The sequence below is a fragment of the Lepidochelys kempii genome, chromosome 10, assembly GCF_965140285.1.
Source record: "Lepidochelys kempii isolate rLepKem1 chromosome 10, rLepKem1.hap1, whole genome shotgun sequence".
Classification (NCBI taxonomy): domain Eukaryota; kingdom Metazoa; phylum Chordata; order Testudines; family Cheloniidae; genus Lepidochelys; species Lepidochelys kempii.
The window spans coordinates 84,765,244-84,785,495 of record NC_136389.1 but is presented as its reverse complement, the minus strand read 5'-3'; the positions used below and the strand labels follow the sequence as shown (position 1 = coordinate 84,785,495).

At 64.2% G+C, this 20,252-nt stretch overlaps 1 protein-coding gene across 1 annotated transcript in view; it reads left to right on the top strand.

Annotated features, from left to right (window-relative positions):
- The first annotated feature begins 4,488 nt into the window (after nucleotides 1–4,488).
- FES (FES proto-oncogene, tyrosine kinase) overlaps nucleotides 4,489–20,252 on the top strand; it is a 20,769-nt gene continuing 5,005 nt past the window's right edge. Inside the window, exons 1-8 of the mRNA XM_078854708.1 lie at nucleotides 4,489–4,774; nucleotides 8,077–8,250; nucleotides 9,194–9,290; nucleotides 10,932–11,115; nucleotides 12,352–12,489; nucleotides 13,338–13,457; nucleotides 13,611–13,733; nucleotides 17,465–17,651. Of these exons, the coding sequence (XP_078710834.1) occupies nucleotides 4,550–4,774; nucleotides 8,077–8,250; nucleotides 9,194–9,290; nucleotides 10,932–11,115; nucleotides 12,352–12,489; nucleotides 13,338–13,457; nucleotides 13,611–13,733; nucleotides 17,465–17,651 (1,248 nt within the window). The 5' untranslated portion in view covers nucleotides 4,489–4,549. The remainder of the gene's footprint in view (nucleotides 4,775–8,076; nucleotides 8,251–9,193; nucleotides 9,291–10,931; nucleotides 11,116–12,351; nucleotides 12,490–13,337; nucleotides 13,458–13,610; nucleotides 13,734–17,464; nucleotides 17,652–20,252) is intronic.

The window sequence follows — 20,252 nt, the reverse complement described above, 5'->3', positions numbered from 1 at the left end:
CTCAACACAGGGCAGCTCAGTTGCTGTCAATCAATTGCCTACAACTGTTTGTCTCCTCTGGGCCACATCCTGACACGGAAACTCCACAGACTGAACTGGTCAGACGCTTTTGCTGGCACTGGTTCTGGTTAGTAGCCATAGTGAAATCTAACGCCATTAGTAGCTCATCCGCTCTCTCGGTGAGCCAGGCTCGGCTTCCAGAGGGCCCAGTCTCCACTGAGGTGGTTCAGTGCTGGCTCCCGCGTTCCCTAGCATTATTCAGCTTCCATCCTCCTCGCTAGCAGCTGCTTCCTCTCCAGGTGCCCTGCGCAGGGAGAGATTCAGTGCAGCAGCAAGAAGTTCCAGAGCCTCGCGCTCAGTCTTTGGCCTCCTTCCCCCATCTGGCTCTGCAGGGCTGCGGCCAGCTGAGCAGCTCTAACCTGGCCCGCTGACAGCCTGTCTTGGAGGGTAGCGGGGAAGCCGAATGCGCCAGGAGCTCATGTCTATGCAGGGTCTCTGCCAGGTCAGGTGGGGCTTCTACCCCTTGCTTTCCAGCCTGTAGCCAGGCCCTGACAGCTCAGACTGATGGCTGGCTCCAAACGGCGTGTCTGGGCCTTGAGCCAGAGATGGCTAATTCCTGCGTGGGGTAAGTTCTGCAGCAGCCCCAGAGCCTGGCCACAGGAAACCCTCCTTTCAGCCCAGCCCCCGGCCCTTCTGTGCTCGCACACTGAACTGAGCTGAGCCCAGCGAGCTTTTTCCCACCCTGGGCTCCGGGCCCTCGGCGTCCCGCCCCCAGGATCCCACCCTGGGCTCCGGACCATCGGCGTCCCACCCCCAGGATCCCATCCTGGGCTCCGGACCATCGGCGTCCCACCCCCAGGATCCCATCCTGGGCTCCGAGCCCTCAGCGTCCCGCTTCCAGGATCCCATCCTGGGCTCCGGACCATCGGCGTCCCACCCCCAGGATCCCATCCTGGGCTCCGAGCCCTCGACGTCCCGCCCCCAGGATCCCACCCTGGACTCCGGGCCCTCGGTGTCCCGCCCCCAGGATCCCACTCTGGGCTCCGGACCATCGGCGTCCCACCCCCAGGATCCCACCCTGGGCTCCGGACCATCGGCGTCCCACCCCCAGGATCCCACCCTGGGCTCCGAGCCCTCGACGTCCCGCCCCCCAGGATCCCACCCTGGACTCCGGGCCCTCAGCATCCTGCCCCCAGGATCCTGCCCCCAGCTGCAGGCTCCACGGTCGCAGAGATGGACGCATTGGAGCCGGTGTGAGGCCAGCTGACTGAAGAAGGGCCAGTGGGGCGAGGGGTAACAGAAAAGGGCTGAGGTTGGCCAGGCATGGGCTGGGAGGGTCCCAGGAGGGCTGTGCTATGTAACCCTGGACTGGCCCAGCCCAGGGACTAGCCTGCAGGGACCTGCACTGCCCTGGCCCATGGGGCTTGTCCAGCTCTCAGCAGGGAGTGCAGCTGTCCCGTTGTCTGGGGGTTGGGATGGGGGCCGGAGCAGTGCTTGAGGGTGGCATGTAGGCTTGGGGCTGAAGAAGCGGGGCATTGGGGCACAGTGCACCCTGCCCCCCTGCTGTCCCCAGGGCCCAGCAGTATTTCCTGGAGCACCAAGGAACTCCTGTCTCTTCCTTTGGCTCAGCGTGGCTTCCCCCAGATTCCCCTCAGTGACAGGGCAGGTGGGTCAGTGCCATTCTCCCAGAGCAAGTGGGGCATTGGCAGGTCTTGGTGAGTCCCAGGGTGCTTCACACCCCCCTCCCCGACCCCGTTATTCTCTGCAGGGGGCTGACCGCACAGCCTGGCGCTGGTGGGGTGGGAGGGGAGCAGGAAGTGCGGGAAGTCTTGCAATGGTTTGCTGGTCAGTGTAGCGTTTCCTGTTCTTCTTTCTCAGCTGGGGTTGTGCAGTATCCAGGCTAGTGACAGAGCTGCCTGCGTGGGGCCGGGGAGCCCAGTGCCACGAGGGATTCACAGCACTCCCCTGCTTCCCGGGAGCTAGGGCTGCAGACACGTGAGTCAGCGCCAGGGTGGGGGTGCCCTTTCTTACAGCCTTGTCCTGGGCTAAGGGCTCAGCCACAGGGCACGTAGCACCCAGCCCCTCCTGTCACCGCCTGCCCCCAGGAGAAGGGCTCAATGCTGGGAGCTCTGGCCCCCGGCCCCTCCTGAGCACTGAGTCCAGAGTGGTCAGTGCTGGGGACACAACTCCCTCCCAGCCGACTCCAGTTGTAGAGGGTCAGACTGAGTCTCCCTTTCTGCCTCATTCTGCACCCCAGCCCGGGTCCTGCCCGCCACGGCTCTGCAGGAGCCTCTGGTCTCCCCTCCCCCATGGCCATGGCAGCTGCAGCCCCTCTCCTCGGGGAACAGGTCCTCAGGGCCCTTTGCCAGCAGGTGCCTGGGGCAGTGATGCCAGGGCAGAACAGGGGGCTCACTGCCCCACGGTGCCTTGTAGACAGGGCCCCTCAGAGCCATTCAGAGCGACTTCCCACCACCCCCAGTGCCCTATAGACAGGGCCCCTCAGAGCCATTCAGAGGGGCTGTCCCCTGACCCAATGGCGCATGTCCATGCAGCACCATCTGACTGGGCTGCGCTGGGCATCAGGCTGTCCCCGGGGGGCTGGGATACCAGTGGTACTCCCCTGGCAGGTGCTGCCCGCCCACATCCTCATCCCTTAGGCTGCGTCTCTGCTCGCCTGTTACTTGCTGGTGAGCTGCTCTCCCCTCTCAGCCCCCTGGGGCCAGATCTTGCCCCCCGGAACTTCGGCCAGCTTGGGCCCCCTGGGCTCCCAGCCCTTACTACAGCCGTCAAGAATCATAGAAGATCAGGGTTGGAAGGGCCCTCTGGAGGCCATCTAGTCCAACCCCCTGCCCAGAGCAGGACCAATCCCAACTAAATCATCCCAGCCAGGGCTTTGTCAAGCCTGACCTTAAAAATGTCAAAGGATGGAGATTCCACCACCTCGCTAGGGAACCCATTCCAGTGTTTCACCACCCTCCTCCTGAAATAGTGTTTCCTAATATCCAACCTAGACCTCCCCCACTGCAACTTGAGACCATTGCTCCTTGTTCTGTCATCTGCCACCACTGAGAACAGCCAAGCTCCATCCTCTCTGGAACCCCCCTTCAGGTAGCTGAAGGCTGTTATCAAATCCCCCCCGCACTCTTCTCTTCTGCAGACTAAACAAGCCCAGTTCCCTCAGCCTCCCCTCATAAGTCATGTGCCCCAGCCCCCTGATCATTTCCGTTGCCCTCCGCTGGACTCTCTCCAATTTGTCCACATCCTTTCTGTAGTGGGGGCCCAAAACTGGATGCAATACTCCAGGTGTGGCCTCACCAGTGTCGAATAGAGGGGAATAATCACTTCCCTCGATCTGCGGGCTATGCTCCTACTAATACAGCCCAGTATGCCGTTGGCCTTCTTGGCAACAAGGGCAAGCTGCTGACTCATATCCAGCTTCTCATTTACTGTAACCCCCAGGTCCTTTTCTGCAGAAGTGCTGCTGAGCCATTCGGTCCCTAGTCTGTAGTGGTGCATGGGATTCTTCCTTCCTAAGTGCAGGACTCTGCACTTGTCCTTGTTGAACCCCATCAGATTTCTTTTGGCCCAATCCTCCAATTTGTCTAGGTCACTCTGGACCCTATCCCTACCCTCCACCTCTCCCCCAAGCTTAGTGTCATCTGCAAACTTGCTGGGGCACAGCACACCCTGCCCCTCTGCTTTGCCCCGCTCATCCTGCCCCGGGGCTGTGGGGCTCAGCCCGGCCCTGCAGTATTCCCTGGAGAGCCAAGGACTGCTGCCGTTTGCCCCCCTCTGAGGCCAGGCTGGGTGCCTCCCACTCCAGTGAGTCCATACGCCCGGGCTGGAGCCCCCTCGCCCCAGACTCTAGTGGCTTGGGGGAAGGGAGCATCCCCCCACGCACTGCGTGGGGCTCCCTTGCTCGCTCACTCTGGGGCTCAGCAAGTAGCAGCAAAACCAGAGTCTATTTCTGACCCACCACTTCCTCCCTCTGTGACCTCGGAGCAGCTCTGCCTGAGAGCGGCTCCCAGCCCAGGCCGCTCACGCATGAGACTAACACCTTCCCCCATGATTTGAATCCATTTTGGAAATCAGGTTTTGTGGGGCTGTGTCAAAGTGTCACTATTGTCCAGCCAGTCAAGTCCCCCCAGAACCCATGGCCCAGGGTGGTCACTGAGCCACAAACCCCATGGCCAGATCCTCCCGATGGGGGCAGTGCCCCAAAACCCCTGCCCCCAGGGCTGCACGGCTAGGTGTCGGGGCAACAGTCCACTGGGGAATTTGTGGAACTATTCAGACCCTCCCAAAAAACAATGCGGGAGAGGCGAGCCTGGAAAATGCAAAGGGGACCTGACCACAGGCAAATGAGCTGGGGAAGCTGCAGCAGGCTTGGGGATGGGGCACAGGGTGGTGGCTTGGGGGCTGGTATACGGTTCACACCCGGCGCCAGGGGAAGGGGCATTCTCGGGTGACTGTTCTACTCATGGCCTCCAACAGCATCGCCCCTGCCTGCTGTGGGGGGGAGAGGAGCCGGCTCTCTGCAGCTCGTGCCATGGGCTTGGGGATGGAGCTGTGCAGCCCCCAGGCACACAGCGCCCTGCTGCGGCTGCAGGACTCTGAGCTGCGCCTCCTGGAGCTGATGAAGAAGTGGATGGTGCAGCGAGCCAAGAGCGACAGGGAGTACGCGGCCCTGCTGCACAACACATTCTGCCAGCTGGAGAAGCAGGAGGGCTTCGGGCAGCCCCTGCCAGGAGACTACAGAAGCCAGATCAGTGAGGTAGGATTGCCCCAGGCTGGGTCAGCTCTGTAGGCAGAGACCCTGCAGCCATCCGGCCCCGACCCCTGGGCACGGAGAGCCAAGCTGGGGGAGGCAAAGGAGGGGCTGGCGGAGCGGGCACACTGCAGGCTGTGGCTCATGCTGGCTCCAAAGACTCCGAGAAGAGGGCATGTGGGGATGCAACAGAAACCCCTTTCAGAGGAGCAGCCGTGTTAGCCTGTATCCGCAAAAAGAAAAGGAGGACTTCTGGCACCTTAGAGACTAACCAATTTATTTGAGCATAAGTTTTCATGGGCTACAGCTCATTTCATTGGATGCATTCAGTGGAAAATACAGTGGGGAGATTTATATACACAGAGAACATAAAACAATGGGTGTTACCAGACAGACTGTAAGGAGAGTGATCAGGTGAGGTGAGCTATTACCAGCAGGAGAGAAAAAAACCCTTTTGTAGTGCTAATCAAGGTGGGCCATTTCCAGCAGTTGACAAGACTGTGTGAGGAACAGTGGGGGGAGGGGGAAATAAACATGGGGAAATAGTTTTACTTTGTGTAATGACCCATCCACTCCCAGTCTCTATTCAAGCCTAAGTTAATGGTGTCCAGTTTGCAAATTAATTCCAATTAATCAGTTTCTCCTTGGAGTCTGTTTTTGTAGTTTTTTGTTGTAATTTTGTGAGTTTTAGGTCTGTAATCGAGTGACCAGAGAGATGGAAGTGTTCTCCGACTGGTTTATGAATGTTATAATTCTTGACGACTGATTTGTGTCCATTTAGTCTTTTACGTAGAGACTGTCCAGTTTGGCCAATGTACATGGCAGAGGGGCATTGCTGGCACACGATGGCATATATCACATTGGTGGATGTGCAGGTGAACGAGCCTCTGATAGTGTGGCTGATGTTATTAGGCCCTGTGATGGTGTCCCCTGAATAGATATGTGGGCACAATTGGCAACGGGCTTTGTTGCAAGGATAAGTTCCTGGGTTAGTGGTTCTGTTGTGTGGTTGCTGGTTAGTATTTGCTTCAGGCTGGGGGGCTGTCTGTAGGCAAGGACTGGCCTGTCTCCCATGATCTGTGAAAGTGATGGGTCGTCCTTCAGGATAGGTTGTAGATCCTTGATGATGCACTGGAGAGGTTTTAGTTGGAGGCTGAAGGTGACGACTAGTGGCTTTCTGTTACTTTCTTTGTTGGGCCTGTCCTGTAGTAGGTGACTTCTGGGAACTCTTCTGGCTCTGTCAATCTGTTTCTTCACTTCAGCAGGTGGGTATTGTAGTTGTAAGAACGCTTGATAGAGATCTTGTAGCTGTTTGTCTCTGTCTGAGGGGTGGAGCAAATGCGTTTGTATTGTAGAGCTTGGCTGTAGATGATAGATCGTGTGGTGTGGTCAGGGTGAAAGCTGGAGGCATGCAGGTAGGAATAGCGGTCAGTAGGTTTCCGGTATTCAGTGGTGTTTATGTGACCATCGCTTATTAGCACCGTAGTGTCCAGGAAGTGGATCTCTTGTGTGGACTGGTCCAGGCTGAGGTTGGTGGTGGGATGGAAATTGTTGAAATCATGGTGGAAATCCTCAAGGGCTTCTTTTCCATGGGTCCAGATGATGAAGATGTCATCAATGTAGCGCAAGTAGAGTAGGGGCATTAGGGGACGAGAGCTGAGGAAGCGTTGTTCTAAATCAGCCATAAATATGTTGGCATACTGTGGGGCCATGCGGGTACCCATAGCAGTGCTGCTGACTTGAAGGTATACATTGTCCCCAGATGTGACATAGTTATGGGTGAGGACAAAGTCCAAACCCCTTTGCGTTCCCTGTTCCTGGGACGGGTGTCAGCAGAGAGGGGCCCCTGCTGCGTAAGGGGCCGGAAGGCAGCCCATTCCCATCAGACAGCACACCCAGGGCCCTGAGCACTGTGGGGCCATCGCAGGACCCTGGGCCCCACCCCGTGCTCAGTTCGGGTGGGGAAGGTGCTGGCTGCAGCTCTGAGGCTGCTCTAGCTGATGCTGTGGGGCAGACGCAGGAGGTGCAAAGGCAGGTGAAAGCCCCCCGGGCTTTACTTCTCTGGGCCGGACCAGGCTGGGCCCCGCAGAGGTGCTGCTGAGTGCGAGGAGCCCCGGAGCCATCCCTCAAAGTGCCCTTGGGTGCAGCGAGGGAGGGCAGCACAGCGGGTACCTGTAGCATGGCTGGGACTCTTCCCGCCGGTACCCAGGGCTGTGGGCACCTCATTCCCACCTGCCTTCAGCTCCCGACCCCCTGCTCTAGCTCCAGCCCAACAACACAAGTTGCCGTGGGCCCCATTCTCGCTTTCCAGGCTAGCACCAGCCCCCAGCCCTACAAGCATCTCCCTGCAGGGCCCAGCCCCGGGGGACAAGTCTCAGAGCCAGGCCAGCTGACAGGCTCGTGGGGCTTGGGCTGTGGGCTACGACTGGCAGTGTCGGGTTTGGGCTTGGGTCGGAGAGCAGGGTTGGAGCCCCGCCGTTTCAAAGCCCACACTCCAGCCATTGACTATAACAGGGTTTAAAAGAGAACTGGATAAATTCATGGAGGTTAAGTCCACTAATGGCTATTAGCCAGGATGGGTGAGGAATGGTGTCCCTAGCCTCTGTTTGTCAGAGGGTGGAGATGGATGGCAGGAGAGAGATCACTTGATCATTACCTGTTTGGTTCACTCCCTCTGGGGCACCTGGCCTTGGCCACCGTCGGCAGACAGGACACTGGGCTGGATGGACCTTAGGTCTCCCCCGGAGACTTTACCCTCACTGGATTAGCCCTGTGCTCAGACTCAGTGAGCATCCCCGGGGCCCCTGAAGGGCTCAGGACACATGTACACAGACCGACAGACAGACACAGATGGACCGACAGCTCGGCCCCAGGCCCAGAGCACATCGCTATCTGGGGAGCTCGGGAGCTCCTGTGTGGTGGATGCACTGCAATTTTGCACGGAGGGCGGCCAGCATGAGCCAGGTGTTCAGTAGAGACCTCATGGGACACTCTGGGGTGCCCTGTATGTACCTCTGCCCCAGGGGCTCACTGTAAACCCATGGCACCTCTGGGCCCTCTGCCAGCTGGCACCAAGAGGGCCTGGGTCAGAGATCTCAGTCACCCCCAGAGCCCAGCTGGGCCCCTGGAGTCTGCTCAGGCCCCCCAGAAAATACCCCTCGGCTTCCCCATTGCCCTCCCCTAGGCTCCCCCACACTCAGCCACACGAGCTCCTCTGCCCCCATGCTACTGCCTCCCCCACACACTCTCAGCCCCTGCAAGCTCCCGCCGTGCTCCCGGCCCCGCTGAGCTCTCCCCTCTCCTGGCAGTCCTGGTGGGTGCTGGCGAACCAGACGGAGGTGCTGAGCCAGATCCTGCAGCGCCATGCGGAGGACCTGGCCGCCGGGCCCCTGAGCAAGCTGAGCCTGCTGATCCGCGACAAGCAGCGGCTCCGCAAGGCCTACAGCGAGCAGTGGCAGCAGCTGAGCCAGGACTATGTCAGGGTAGGAAGGGCCCCGTGCCCCCACCAGCAGGGCCCCCAGCGACCCCCAACCCCTGGGGCTGCTCCAGGGCGCCGTACCCAGCGGGGCCCCTGCCCGGCCAGCCTCATGGGAGCTGTGGGCAGCGTGGAGCGGCAGGCGTGAGGCCCTCTCTGCCATGGGGCCGGGTGTTTCCTCGCCCGGGAGAGGCCCTTCTTCCCTGGGGCAACTGCGGCCTGGCGCCCTCATTCCCGGGCTGCCTGCTGAACCAGGCCTGGGATACTCTGCCGGGGCCAAGCGCTGCCTCTGGCTCCGGCCACCACTCTGCCGGGTTTGCCCGCCCACCCCGGCCTCCCCCCGACTCTGCCCGCCCACCCCGGCGTCCGCCTGGCTCTGCCCACCCCCCATGGCTCTGCTCACCCCCCATTATCTCCCACAGGCTCTGCCGGACCCCCCCACAATCTCCCCCGGTTCTGCCCCCCCCGCCCCCCCCGACTCTGCCCACCCCCCCGGCCTTCCCCCGACTCTGCCCGCCCCCCCAGCCTCCGCCTGGCTCTGCCCACCCCCCCGGCCTGCCCCCGACTCTGCCCGCCCCCCCGGCCTCCCCCTGGCTCTGCCCGCCCCCCTGGCATCCGCCTGGCTCTGCCTGCCCCCCATGGCTCTGCTCACCCCCCATTATCTCCCACAGGCTCTGCCGGACCCCCCCACAATCTCCCCCGGTTCTGCCCCCGCAGCCTTCCCTGGCTCTGCCCGCCCCCCATGATCTTCATCGGGCTCTGCCCACCCCTCACATCCTCCCCCGGCTCTGCCCATCCCCCTCATTGCCCTGGCCTCTGCCCAACTCCCCAATCACCCCTCCGGTCTCTGTCCTGTCCCCCAGTCACCTCCCTTGGGGCTCTGCCCAGCCCCTGCTGTGGGGCACAGGGGGTTACGCTCCTCACACCAAGCGTTTCTGTGTCATTCACAGACAAACCAGCAGGAGCTGGAGAAGCTGAAGTCGCAGTACCGGAGCCTGGCCCGGGACAGTGCCCAGGCCAAGCGCAAGTTCCAGGAGGCCAGCAAAGGTGGGTGCCCTGCCCCACCCCTGCCCCACGCTGCTCCCAGCCTGAGCTGGGGTGAGTGGCACTGAGGGGAGCACCAAGCTTGCCCGGGATGCCAGCAATGGGGCTGCTCTGGCTGAGGCCAGGCCTGACCCCCAAGCTCCCTGCGGCTCTGCCACTCCCTGGCTCTGGCTGCTAGCAAGGCTCTTCTGTCCCGGCGTCACCGGGCGATGCTCTGGAACTGCTCCCTGCGAAGCCAGTCAGGACTCTGGGGGAGTCTCCTCTCTGGGAGCAGCCTGTCTGCAGGACCCACAGCTCACACGGCTTCCCCCTTCCTGGGTCTAACCTTGGAGCATTCAGCCTCCTCTGCCCCTCCGTGCACTTCCCACAGCGAGTCCGCTCAGGTGGGGTCTTGGGGAAGCCAGAGGGTCCTGCCCCCCAACTCCGCAGTCAGACGGGACTCTCAGCCAGCCAGTAACACAGAAGGTTTATTAGACGACAGGGACACAGCGTAGGGCAGAGCTCGTTAGCACAGAAATCTGTGACTTTCAGCCAAGTCCATCTTGGGGGGAGGGGAGCCCCCTGAGCCCCAAGCCAGCCGACTGACTCGCTTCCAGCTGCCTGGCCCCTGCCCTGTCAGTTGCTCCTCCTCTGGCCTTTGTTTTGCTTCCCAGCCAGAGTCACCTGGTTGCATCCCCCTCCTGGGTCTCAGGTGATGAAGGGGCGGCCACAGCATCCATGCAGGCAGCTGGAGCAACCCCCACAAAGGTCACACATGCTTATTCCCACCACCTAGGCATCGGTGTAATACACAGGGAAACAGGCATACACGGCATTCATGCAAAACAGTAAGACTCACATACAGCATAGCAAGAGGAAATCCCCACTTCCTCATACCTTGCAAACTCAGCCTGCTCTGCTGGTCCGTGACCCCGCTGGCCAGTCCCCCGGGCTGCGCTCCCTAGAGTTGCCAACTTTCTATTCACACAGAACTGAACACCTCTGCCCCACCCCTTCTCCGAGGCCCCGCCCATGCTTGCTCCACACCCCCACCCCCCCACCCCCCCGTCGCTCGCTCTCCCCCACCGTCACTTGCTTTCACTGGGCTGGGGCAGGGGGTTGGGGTGTGGTGGGGGGAGAGCTCTGGCTGGGGCCGAGGATGAGCGGTTTGGGGTGCGGGAGGGGATTCCAGGCTGGACCGGGGGGGTTGGGGTGCAGGGGGTTGGGATGCAAGTTCCTGGCAGCACTTACCACAGCTCCGAGGAAGTGGCCGCCAGGCCCCTGTGCCCTCTAGGTGCATGGGCGGCCAGGCAGTTCTGCAGGGTGTGCACTGCCTTTGCACCGCAGGCACCTCCCCCTGCAGCGCCCATTGGTCACAGTTCCCGGCCAGTGGGAGCTGCGGAGCCGGTACTCGGGGCAGAGGCAGCGCGTGGAGCCTCCCAGTCCCTGATTGCCCCAGGCCCCCGCTGGGCTGCTGACTGGACTTTTAACGGCCCGGTCGTTGGTGCTGGCCAGAACCGCCAGGGTCCCTTTTCCACTGGGCGTTCCAGTCAAAAACCGGACACCTGGCAACGCTAGTTGGCAACGCTAGGCCCAGCAGGGGCCGCGGGGAATTGGGCTGGGGTGCCTCTCCCAGGACTTCCCCAGCTGCCGCTCTCCCCCCAGACAAGGACCGGGACAAGGCCAAGGACAAGTACGTGCGGAGCCTGTGGAAGCTCTACGCCCTGCACAACCAGTACGTGCTGGCCCTCAAGGCTGCCGAGCTGCACCATACGCTGCACTTCCAGCAGGCGCTGCCCGCCCTGCACCGCTCCCTGCATGGCCTGCACCAGGAGATGGCGCTTGTCCTGTAAGAGCCCCGCCCCGGCATTCCCACCCCCTGCTGCTGCCACCGGCATACCCAGCCCCTGCCATACCCCTCCCCTGCCATACCCAGCCCCTGCCATACCCAGCCCCACCGCTGGCATACCCACCCCCACCGCCAGCATACCCAGCTCCCTGCCACTGGCATTCCCACCCCCTGCTGCCGGCATTCCCACCCCCACTGCTGGCATACCCAGCCCCTGCTGCTGCCACTAGCATACCCACCCCCACCGCTGGCATTCCCACCCCCTGCTGCCGGCATTCCCACCCCCACCGCTGGCATTCCCACCCCCTGCTGCTGCCACCGGCATACCCACCCCCACCGCTGGCATTCCCACCCCCTGCTGCCGGCATTCCCACCCCCACCGCTGGCATTCCCACCCCCTGCTGCTGCCACCGGCATACCCACCCCCACCGCTGGCATTCCCACCCCCTGCTGCCGGCATTCCCACCCCCACCGCTGGCATTCCCACCCCCTGCTGCTGCCACCGGCATTCCCACCCCCACCGCTGGCATTCCCACCCCCACCGCCAGCATACCCAGCTCCCTGCCACTGGCATTCCCACCCCCTGCTGCCGGCATACCCACCCCCACCGCTGGCATTCCCACCCCCTGCTGCCGGCATACCCAGCCCCTGCCGCCAGCATACCCAGCCCCTGCCGCCAGCATACCCAGCCCCTGCCATACCCAGCCCCTGCCACCGGCATACCCAGCCCCTGCCATACCCAGCCCCTGCCGCCGGCATACCCAGCCCCTGCCATACCCAGCCCCTGCCATACCCCTCCCCTGCCATACCCAGCCCCTGCCATACCCAGCCCCTGCCGTACCCAGCCCCTGCCGCCGGCATACCCAGCCCCTGCCGTACCCAGCCCCTGCCGTACCCATGTGTGCGGCAGGGATGCTGCCCAGTGCTACCGCCACAGTGCCGGGGGATGCAGGCAGCGTGGAGGGCACAGAGAGCACAGCCGCTGCCAAGCGCACATGAGCACGCTCAGTCCGCGAGCTCCCACTTCACAGTTGCAGGCGTGTTTCTGGGGCCAACGGGGTGAGATCTGGCCTGGGGAGTCGGGCTCAGGGCCCCGTGTGCAGCTGCCCCATGGGGCTCGCCCTCCCAATAGGCCCAGGCCACCAGGGGAGAGGGCTCACGGCAGTGTCGGTGGCAGGCCTGGCTGGGGGCTGTGGCTGGGGGGATGGTCCGGGCTATGGTACCTGTGCCCCACAGGAAGGAGATCCTGCAGGAGTACGCCGAGGTCAGCAGCCTGGTTCAGGAGGAGGTGGGCTCCGTGCACCAGGAGATCACCCGCGCCATCCAGGCGATCGATCCCGCGACAGAATACGACAGCTTCCTCCAGCAGCACAGGTACGGCTCCTCCCGCCCCCCCACGCTCGGAGCTACACCCCGCTTCTGAACAGCCGCCTGGAGGAACCGCTCCCAAGGGCCCGCTTTGCTTTCCAGTGGGGCCCGCAGCCTCCCCGCCTCCTGGGCTCCAGCCGCCTGCTTCCCCCTGCGAGCCCCATGGAGCAGAGTCTGGGGAGCCTTGTGCTCTGCAGGGATCGAGGCATCCAGCCAGGAGTTGCAGGGCTCCTGGTACGCTGGAAGGCCTGAGGACAGCACAGGGAAGCCAAGGTTAAATCACCGTCCGTTCTGGCCACCATTAGCGCAATGCCCCAGCCAGGCTGCAGTAACCCCCCCATCGGGCTCTGGTGCTCCTGGGCTCCTTAGTGCCCGGGGGAGAGCAGCCACTTCCCCAGAGCCCACACTGTGCCCTGCCTGTCCCAGCTCAGGCCCCTGTTCTCAAGCTGGGGTCTCCCTGCTGCGGGGGCACCTCCTCCCGCTGGGGTGGTTTGCTAGATCCTGGTCTCTCTGGGATTCTGCACTGCCGTGGAGTCACTTTCAGCAGATTCCAGCCCCTGGCCCAAACAGCTGGCCACACCCTCCCCTCACGGCCTGCGCTGCCCGCAAGAGCAAATGTAACACATTTCCCCACTGGGCAGCAATGCAAAGTGTGGGGGAAACTGAGGCACACACAGGATTCATAGACATGCCGGACAATTCCCACTTTGTCAGAGTCCTGCCCTCCTGGGGGTGGATGCTGGCAGGGCAGGGCACCGAAAGGCAGCAGGGATTCCCCGTTCCTGCCCCAGGTCTGTGTGCGCAGCCAGGGCTGGAGGCTGGTTTTAAGCACGCTCAGAGCACTGTCCCCCTAGGTGTGTGAGCGAGATCCCGCCCAGGGTGACCTTCGACGAGAGCCTGCTGGAGGAGAGCGAGAACCTGGAGGCCGACGAGCTGCAGCTGAATGAGCTGACAATAGAGAGCGTGCAGCACACGTGGGTACAGGGCAGGGGCGGGCACCGGGACGTGAGGGTCCCTGGGAGGGCTGTAGCACTGGGCCCTGGGCAGCCACTGGCTGGCTCCCGAACCCCCAGGGGGTGTCAGGCCCAGCAGGGGACCCCCGGACTAGATGGTGCTATCTCTTGCAGCCTGACGGCCATGGAGGAGGAACTAGCCACTGCCACGCAGACCATGAGCAGCAAAGGGCAGCGTGTCCAGGACCTGCAGGCCGAGCTCCTGGGCGAGGAGCAGAGCGTGGGGCCCCGGGAGCGGTGAGATGGGGGGAGGGATGTAATGATGCTGGTTCTGGTGGGACCCAATTCAGGACAAATTGCTTCAAGCAGGGCAGTTACAGCCCAAGGCTGGGGTTCCTTTGCACACCAAGGCAAACCAAACCAGCCTTACAGAGAAGACTTTGGTTTTACCCCACTGGCTAACCACAAGTCACACAAGCAATTCCCTTAGACACTCCAGTTTCCCAGTATCCCCACCAGTGCCGCTCGTTATGGGGACGAATGGGTATGAAAACCAGCACCCCAGTAAAAGAAAAGAGGTTCTCTCGATCCCAAAGGACCAAGCCCCAGACCCAGGTCAATATACAAATCAGATCTTACCCACAAATCACACTGTTGCCAATCCTTTAGAATCTAAAATCTAAAGGTTTATTCATAAAAGGAAAAAGATAGAGATGAGAGCTAGGATTGCTTAAACGGAATCAATGACATGCAGTGATGGCAAAGTTCTTGGTTCAGGCTTGTAGCAGTGATGGAATAAGCTGCAGGTTCAAATCAGGTCTCTGGAGAACATGCCCAGCTGGGGTGGGTCCTTCAGTCCTTTGTGTAGAGCTTCCAATTGTAGCAAAGTCCCTCCAGAGGTAGGAAGCAGGATTGAAGACCAGATGGAGGAGCTGCAGCAGCTTCGTGTAGTCTCTTGCCATGTGGTCTCTGCTTTCTTTGTCCCAAAGACAAGCTGTCCATCCCATGGCCTGGAAAAACCTCGGAGTTCTGTCCATAGGCAGGTCCCTGCATGCTTGGCTGAGTCCCCAGGCGTGTCTGCCTTCTCTCAGTGGGTCAGTTGTGTAGCTGATGGTCCTTGATGGGCCACCCAGCAGGCTAGGCAGAGCTGACACCAGCTTGTCTGGGGTGTCGCCCAGAAGCACAGCACAAGTTTGAGCTACAGAGACAATACTTATAACTTTAAATAAAAAACTGATACATGCACGTAGATCGCATAATCCTAACCAGCCAACCATAACACTTTATACAAGATTTGGTGCCATTACAGGACCTTGGTTGCAACAATGATCTATATGGTCCCAGTTTATGTCAATAACATCACAAGGGATCAGTGAGATGGGGGGTCCCAGGGAACGGTGAGATGGGGGGCCCGAGGGACCGGTGAGAAGGGGGCAGGGAGTGGTGAGGTGGGGGGCCCCGGGAGTGGTGAGATGGGAGGACAGGGAGCAGTGAGGTGGGGGGGCCCCGGAAGCAGGGTGGTGCGGGATGTGACCTGGGTGGGGGTAGTGAGACAAGGGGTGGTGGGACCCAGGGATAGAGGGGTTTTGGTGAGAACCTGAGAAGTGGGTCCATGAGAGATCTGGAGGGAGGGGGAGCATTGTGAGCGGGGGAGAAAAGGGAGCAGTGTGATGGGGGGAGGGATGCAGTGTGACTTCGGATCTGTGCCTACTGTGGCCCAGCGGGGTTCAGCAGGGTATTCCCCTACCCCGGCCAGAGGCAGCAGTGCTGGGGATTCTGTCCCCCATGACATGGAAGTGGGGTGTGGGCTGGAAATGCCAGTCCATGCTCATTTGCTCAGGGATACCCGTGACTGGGGCAGCCGGGTGGGGCGGTCGGGGAGCTCTGGGCAGGCGGGCGAGCTCTGGGCCGGGAGCTCTGGGCGGGCGGGTGAGCTCTGGGCCAGGAGCTCTGGGCGGGCGGGGAGCTCTGAGCCGGGAGCTCTGGGCAGGCGGGCGAGCTCTGGGCCGGGAGCTCTGGGCGGGCGGGGAGCTCTGGGCCGGGAGCTCTGGGCGGGCGGGGAGCTCTGGGCCGGGAGCTCTGGGCGGGCGGGCAGCTCTGAGCTGGGAGCTCTGGGCGGGCGGGGAGCTCTGAGCCGGGAGCTCTGGGCGGGCGGGCGAGCTCTGGGCCGGGAGCTCTGGGCGGGCGGGCAGCTCTGAGCCGGGAGCTCTGGTCGGGCGGGGAGCTCTAGGCCGGGAGCTCTGGGCGGGCGGGCGAGCTCTGGGCTGGGAGCTCTGGGCGGGCGGGGAGCTCTGAGCCGGGAGCACTGGGCGGGCGGGCGAGCTCTGGGCCGGGAGCTCTGGGCGGGCGGGGAGCTCTGAGCCGGGAGCTCTGGGCGGGCGGGCGAGCTCTGGGCCGGGAGCTCTGGGCGGGCGGGGAGCTCTGGGCCGGGAGCTCTGGGCGGGCGGGGAGCTCTGAGCCGGGAGCTCTGGGTGGGCGGGGAGCTCTGAGCCGGGAGCTCTGGGCGGGCGGGGAGCTCTGAGCCGGGAGCTCTGGGCGGGCGGGCGAGCTCTGAGCCGGGAGCTCTGGGCCGGGAACTCTGGGCGGGCGGGGAGCTCTGGGCAGGCGGGCAGCTCTGGGCCGGGAGCTCTGGGCGGGCGGGGAGCTCTGGGCCGGGAGCTCTGGGCGGGCTGGGAGCTCTGGGCGGGCAGGGAGCTCTGAGCCGGGAGCTCTGGGCGGGCGGGCGAGCTCTGAGCCGGGAGCTCTGGGCCGGGAACTCTGGGCGGGCGGGGAGCTCTGGGCAGGCGGGCAGCTCTGGGCCGGGAGCTCTGGGCGGGCGGGGAGCTCTGGGCCGGGAGCTCTGGGCGGGCTGGGAGCTCTGGGCGGGCGGGGAGCTCTGAGCCGGGAGCTCTGGGCGGGCGGGCGAGCTCTGAGCCGGGAGCTCTGGGCCGGGAACTCTGGGCGGGCGGGGAGCTCTGGGCGGGCGGGCAGCTCTGGGCCGGGAGCTCTGGGCGGGCGGGGAGCTCTGGGCCGGGAGCTCTGGGCGGGCTGGGAGCTCTGGGCGGGCGGGGAGCTCTGGGCCAGGAGCTCTGGGCGGGCGGGGAGCTCTGGGCCGGGAGCTCTGGGCGGGCGGGGAGCTCTGGGCCGGGAGCTCTGGGCGGGCGGGGAGCTCTGGGCGGGTGGGGAGCTCTGGGCCGGGAGCTCTGGGCGGGTGGGGAGCTCTGGGCCGGGAGCTCTGGGCGGGCGGGGAGCTCTGGGCCGGGAGCTCTGGGCGGGCGGGGAGCTCTGGGTGGGCGGGGAGCTCTGGGCGGGAGCTCTGGGCGGGCGGGGAGCTCTGGGCGGGTGTGGAGCTCTGGGCCGGGAGCTCTGGGTGGGCGGGGAGCTCTGGGCCGGGAGCTCTGGGCGGGCGGGGAGCTCCGGGTGGGCGGGGAGCTCTGGGCGGGAGCTCTGGGCGGGCGGGGAGCTCTGGGCGGGAGCTCTGGGCGGGCGGGGAGCTCTGGGCGGGAGCTCTGGGTGGGCGGGGAGCTCTGGGCAGGCGGGGAGCTCTGGGTGGGCGGGGAGCTCTGGGCCGGGAGCTCTGGGCGGGCGGGGAGCTCTGGGCCGGGAGCTCTGGGCGGGTGGGGAGCTCTGGGCCGGGAGCTCTGGGCGGGCGGGGAGCTCTGGGCCGGGAGCTCTGGGCGGGCGGGGAGCTCTGGGTGGGCGGGGAGCTCTGGGCGGGAGCTCTGGGCGGGCGGGGAGCTCTGGGCGGGCGGGGAGCTCTGGGCGGGAGCTCTGGGCGGGCGGGGAGCTCTGGGCGGGGAGCTCTGGGTGGGCGGGGAGCTCTGGGCAGGCGGGGAGCTCTGGGCGGGAGCTCTGGGCGGGGAGCTCTGGGTGGGCGGGGAGCTCTGGGCAGGCGGGGAGCTCTGGGCGGGCGGGGAGCTCTGGGCGGGCGGGGAGCTCTGGGCGGGAGCTCTGGGCGGGGAGCTCTGGGTGGGCGGGGAGCTCTGGGCAGGCGGGGAGCTCTGGGCGGGCGGGGAGCCCTGAGCCGCGGCTGTTGCTGTCTGGCACAGGGTGCACCTGCTGGGGAAGCGCCAGGCTCTGCAGGAGGCGCAGCTGCATTTCCAGGTCTCCCTGTGCGCCCAGGCCAAGCTGCAAGCCCAGCGGGACGTACTGCACCAGAAGCTGGACCAGCTGGGCTCCCGCACCCCCCGTCCAGGCCTGCCCCTGCAGGACGACAGGAACTCCCTCACCTCCACAGTGAGCACGTCCCCTGCTGCCCCGCCCACCCCCAGCAGCCCGCCACCCCCAGAGCCCCCAGCATCCCGCCACCCCCAGAGCCCTGCCCACCCCACCCCCAGAGCCCTGCCCGCCCCACCCCCAGCATCCCGCCACCCCCAGCAGCCCGCCACCCCCAGAGCCCTGCCCACCCCACCCCCAGCATCCCGCCACCCCCAGAGCCCCCAGCATCCCGCCACCCCCAGAGCCCTGCCCTGCCCCACCCCCAGCATCCCGCCACCCCCAGAGCCCTGCCCTGCCCCACCCCCAGCATCCCACCACCCCCAGAGCCCTGCCCGCCCCACCCCCAGCATCCCGCCACCCCCAGAGCCCTGCCCCGCCCCACCCCCAGCATCCCGCCACCCCCAGAGCCCTGCCCCGCCCCACCCCCAGCATCCCGCCACCCCCAGAGCCCCCAGCATCCCACCACCCCCAGAGCCCTGCCCACCCCACCCCCAGCATCCTGCCACCCCCAGAGCCCTGCCCTGCCCCACCCCACCCCCAGCATCCTGCCACCCCCAGAGCCCTGCCCTGCCCCACCCCACCCCCAGCAGCCCGCCACCCCCAGAGCCCTGCCCTGCCCCACCCCACCCCCAGCAGCCCGCCACCCCCAGAGCCCTGCCCTGCCCCACCCCCAGCAGCCCGCCACCCCCAGAGCCCCCAGCAGCCCGCCACCCCCAGAGCCCTGCCCTGCCCCACCCCCAGCATCCCGCCACCCCCAGAGCCCTGCCCTGCCCCACCCCACCCCCAGCAGCCTGCCACCCCCAGAGCCCCCAGCAGCCCGCCACCCCCAGAGCCCTGCCCTGCCCCACCCCCAGCGCCCTGTGCCAGCCCCAGCCTCCCACCCAGCCCCACCCTGAGCACCGTACCCTGACCCACCCCCAGATCCCCACTCTGTGCCACCCCCAGCATCCCACCCTGTGCCCCAGCACCCTCCCGTGCCCTGCCCTGGTGTGACGCAGCAGGGAGGGGGGAGCATTGACCTGGGAATGGGGCAGGGGAGTTTCACTGGGGATGGGAGACCTGGGAGCCTGTCACCTGAGCCAGGAGGGGGAGGGGGAGGTAACACCTCTGCCTGGGAATGTGAACAGAGGCTGCAGGAAGGAGCTTGCTGGGGGGGGTTAGTTTTTCAGTTTGGGGCTGGGTGGAGGAACGCAGGGAACCCCAGGGCTGGGGTCTAAGCTCCCTGCACCCCCAGAAGGACGTGATTGAGGGGTCCTGGGTGTACCCACAAGCTCTGTTTTGGACTGTGTTCCTGTTGTCCAATAAACCTTCTGTTTTACTGGCTGGCTGAGAGTCTCAGTGAATCCCTGGAAGAGGGGTGCAGGGCCTGGACTCCCCCACACTCCGTGACAACTGGTGGCAGCGGTGGGATGTACTGCACCCTGTGAACGGCGCTTCCTGCAGTAAGTGACTGGGGAGCAGTAAAACGAAGGGGGATTGACGGGAACCAGGCGTGCTGAAGATTCAGAGAGAGACGGTTTCGGGGGGCGGTTAACCCCTGGGAATGTGTGACCAGAGAGAAAGACTTTTGCAGTAACAGGGTCCCCCGGGGGATTGTAGCGAGCGGTCCCGGGGCGGAGGAGTCTGCAGCTCGACCCTGGCAAAGAGGTGGTGACCTCAAGAAGGACTGGCACACGAGGGGTTTTTCCTGGAAACCGTGGGAAGCTGCCCGGCCTGCGAGTGGCCAGCAGGGAGATGTACGCTAAACGCCTGAAGAGCGACCTGGTGGAGCTGTGCAGGCAGAGGGGGCTGCGCATCGGGAGGTCCACCAAGGAACAGCTGATTGCCCAGTTGGAGGAGAGGGATCGCTTGGATGACCCGATCCCTGTCCCTGAGGGAAGCTGCCTGGCGGAGGCAGTGTGGGCCCTGGGGCCTGACCGGGCTGGGAGGGGTCAGACAGCTGCCGAGGACATCCCGAGACCCTTCCTACCTATGTCTGGGGGAGGGGTTGGGGGAAGCCCAGCGAATGCCGAGGGCACCCTGACCCCGGCACCCAGCAGGGGATCCTCCCGGCGGAGCTCCCCATCCCTGGAGCGGAGGCGGCTGGAATGGGAGAGGGAGATGAACATGAGGGAGCTGGAGGATCATGAAAAGCAGCGTCAGCATGAGCAGGAGGAGAAGGAGAAACAAAGACAGCATGAACTGGAGCTGGCCAGGCTGAGGAGTAGTGGGGTCCCGGCTGCAGTGAGTGCGGGGGGACCCAAGACTGCAAGGAGCTTTGAATAGTGCTTCCTGGCCCAGCGTAAGGAGGGGGAGGACATAGATAGCTTCCTGACGGCCTTTGAGAATGCCTGCGAGATGCACAGGGTTGACCCTGCGGACAGGCTCCAGTTTCTCACCCCCTTACTGGACCCCAAAGCCGTGGAGGTGTACAGCCGGATGACAGGGCCGGAGGCAGGGGACTATGAACTGTTCAAGCAGGCCCTGCTCCGTGAGTTTGGGCTGACCCCCAAGATGTACCGGAGAAGGTTCCGGAGTCAGCGTAAAACGCCTGAGGTCACCTACCTACAACTGGTCAACCGGATGCAGGGGTATGCCCGCAAGTGGACAGCTGGGGCCCGAGCTAAAGAGGACCTGCTT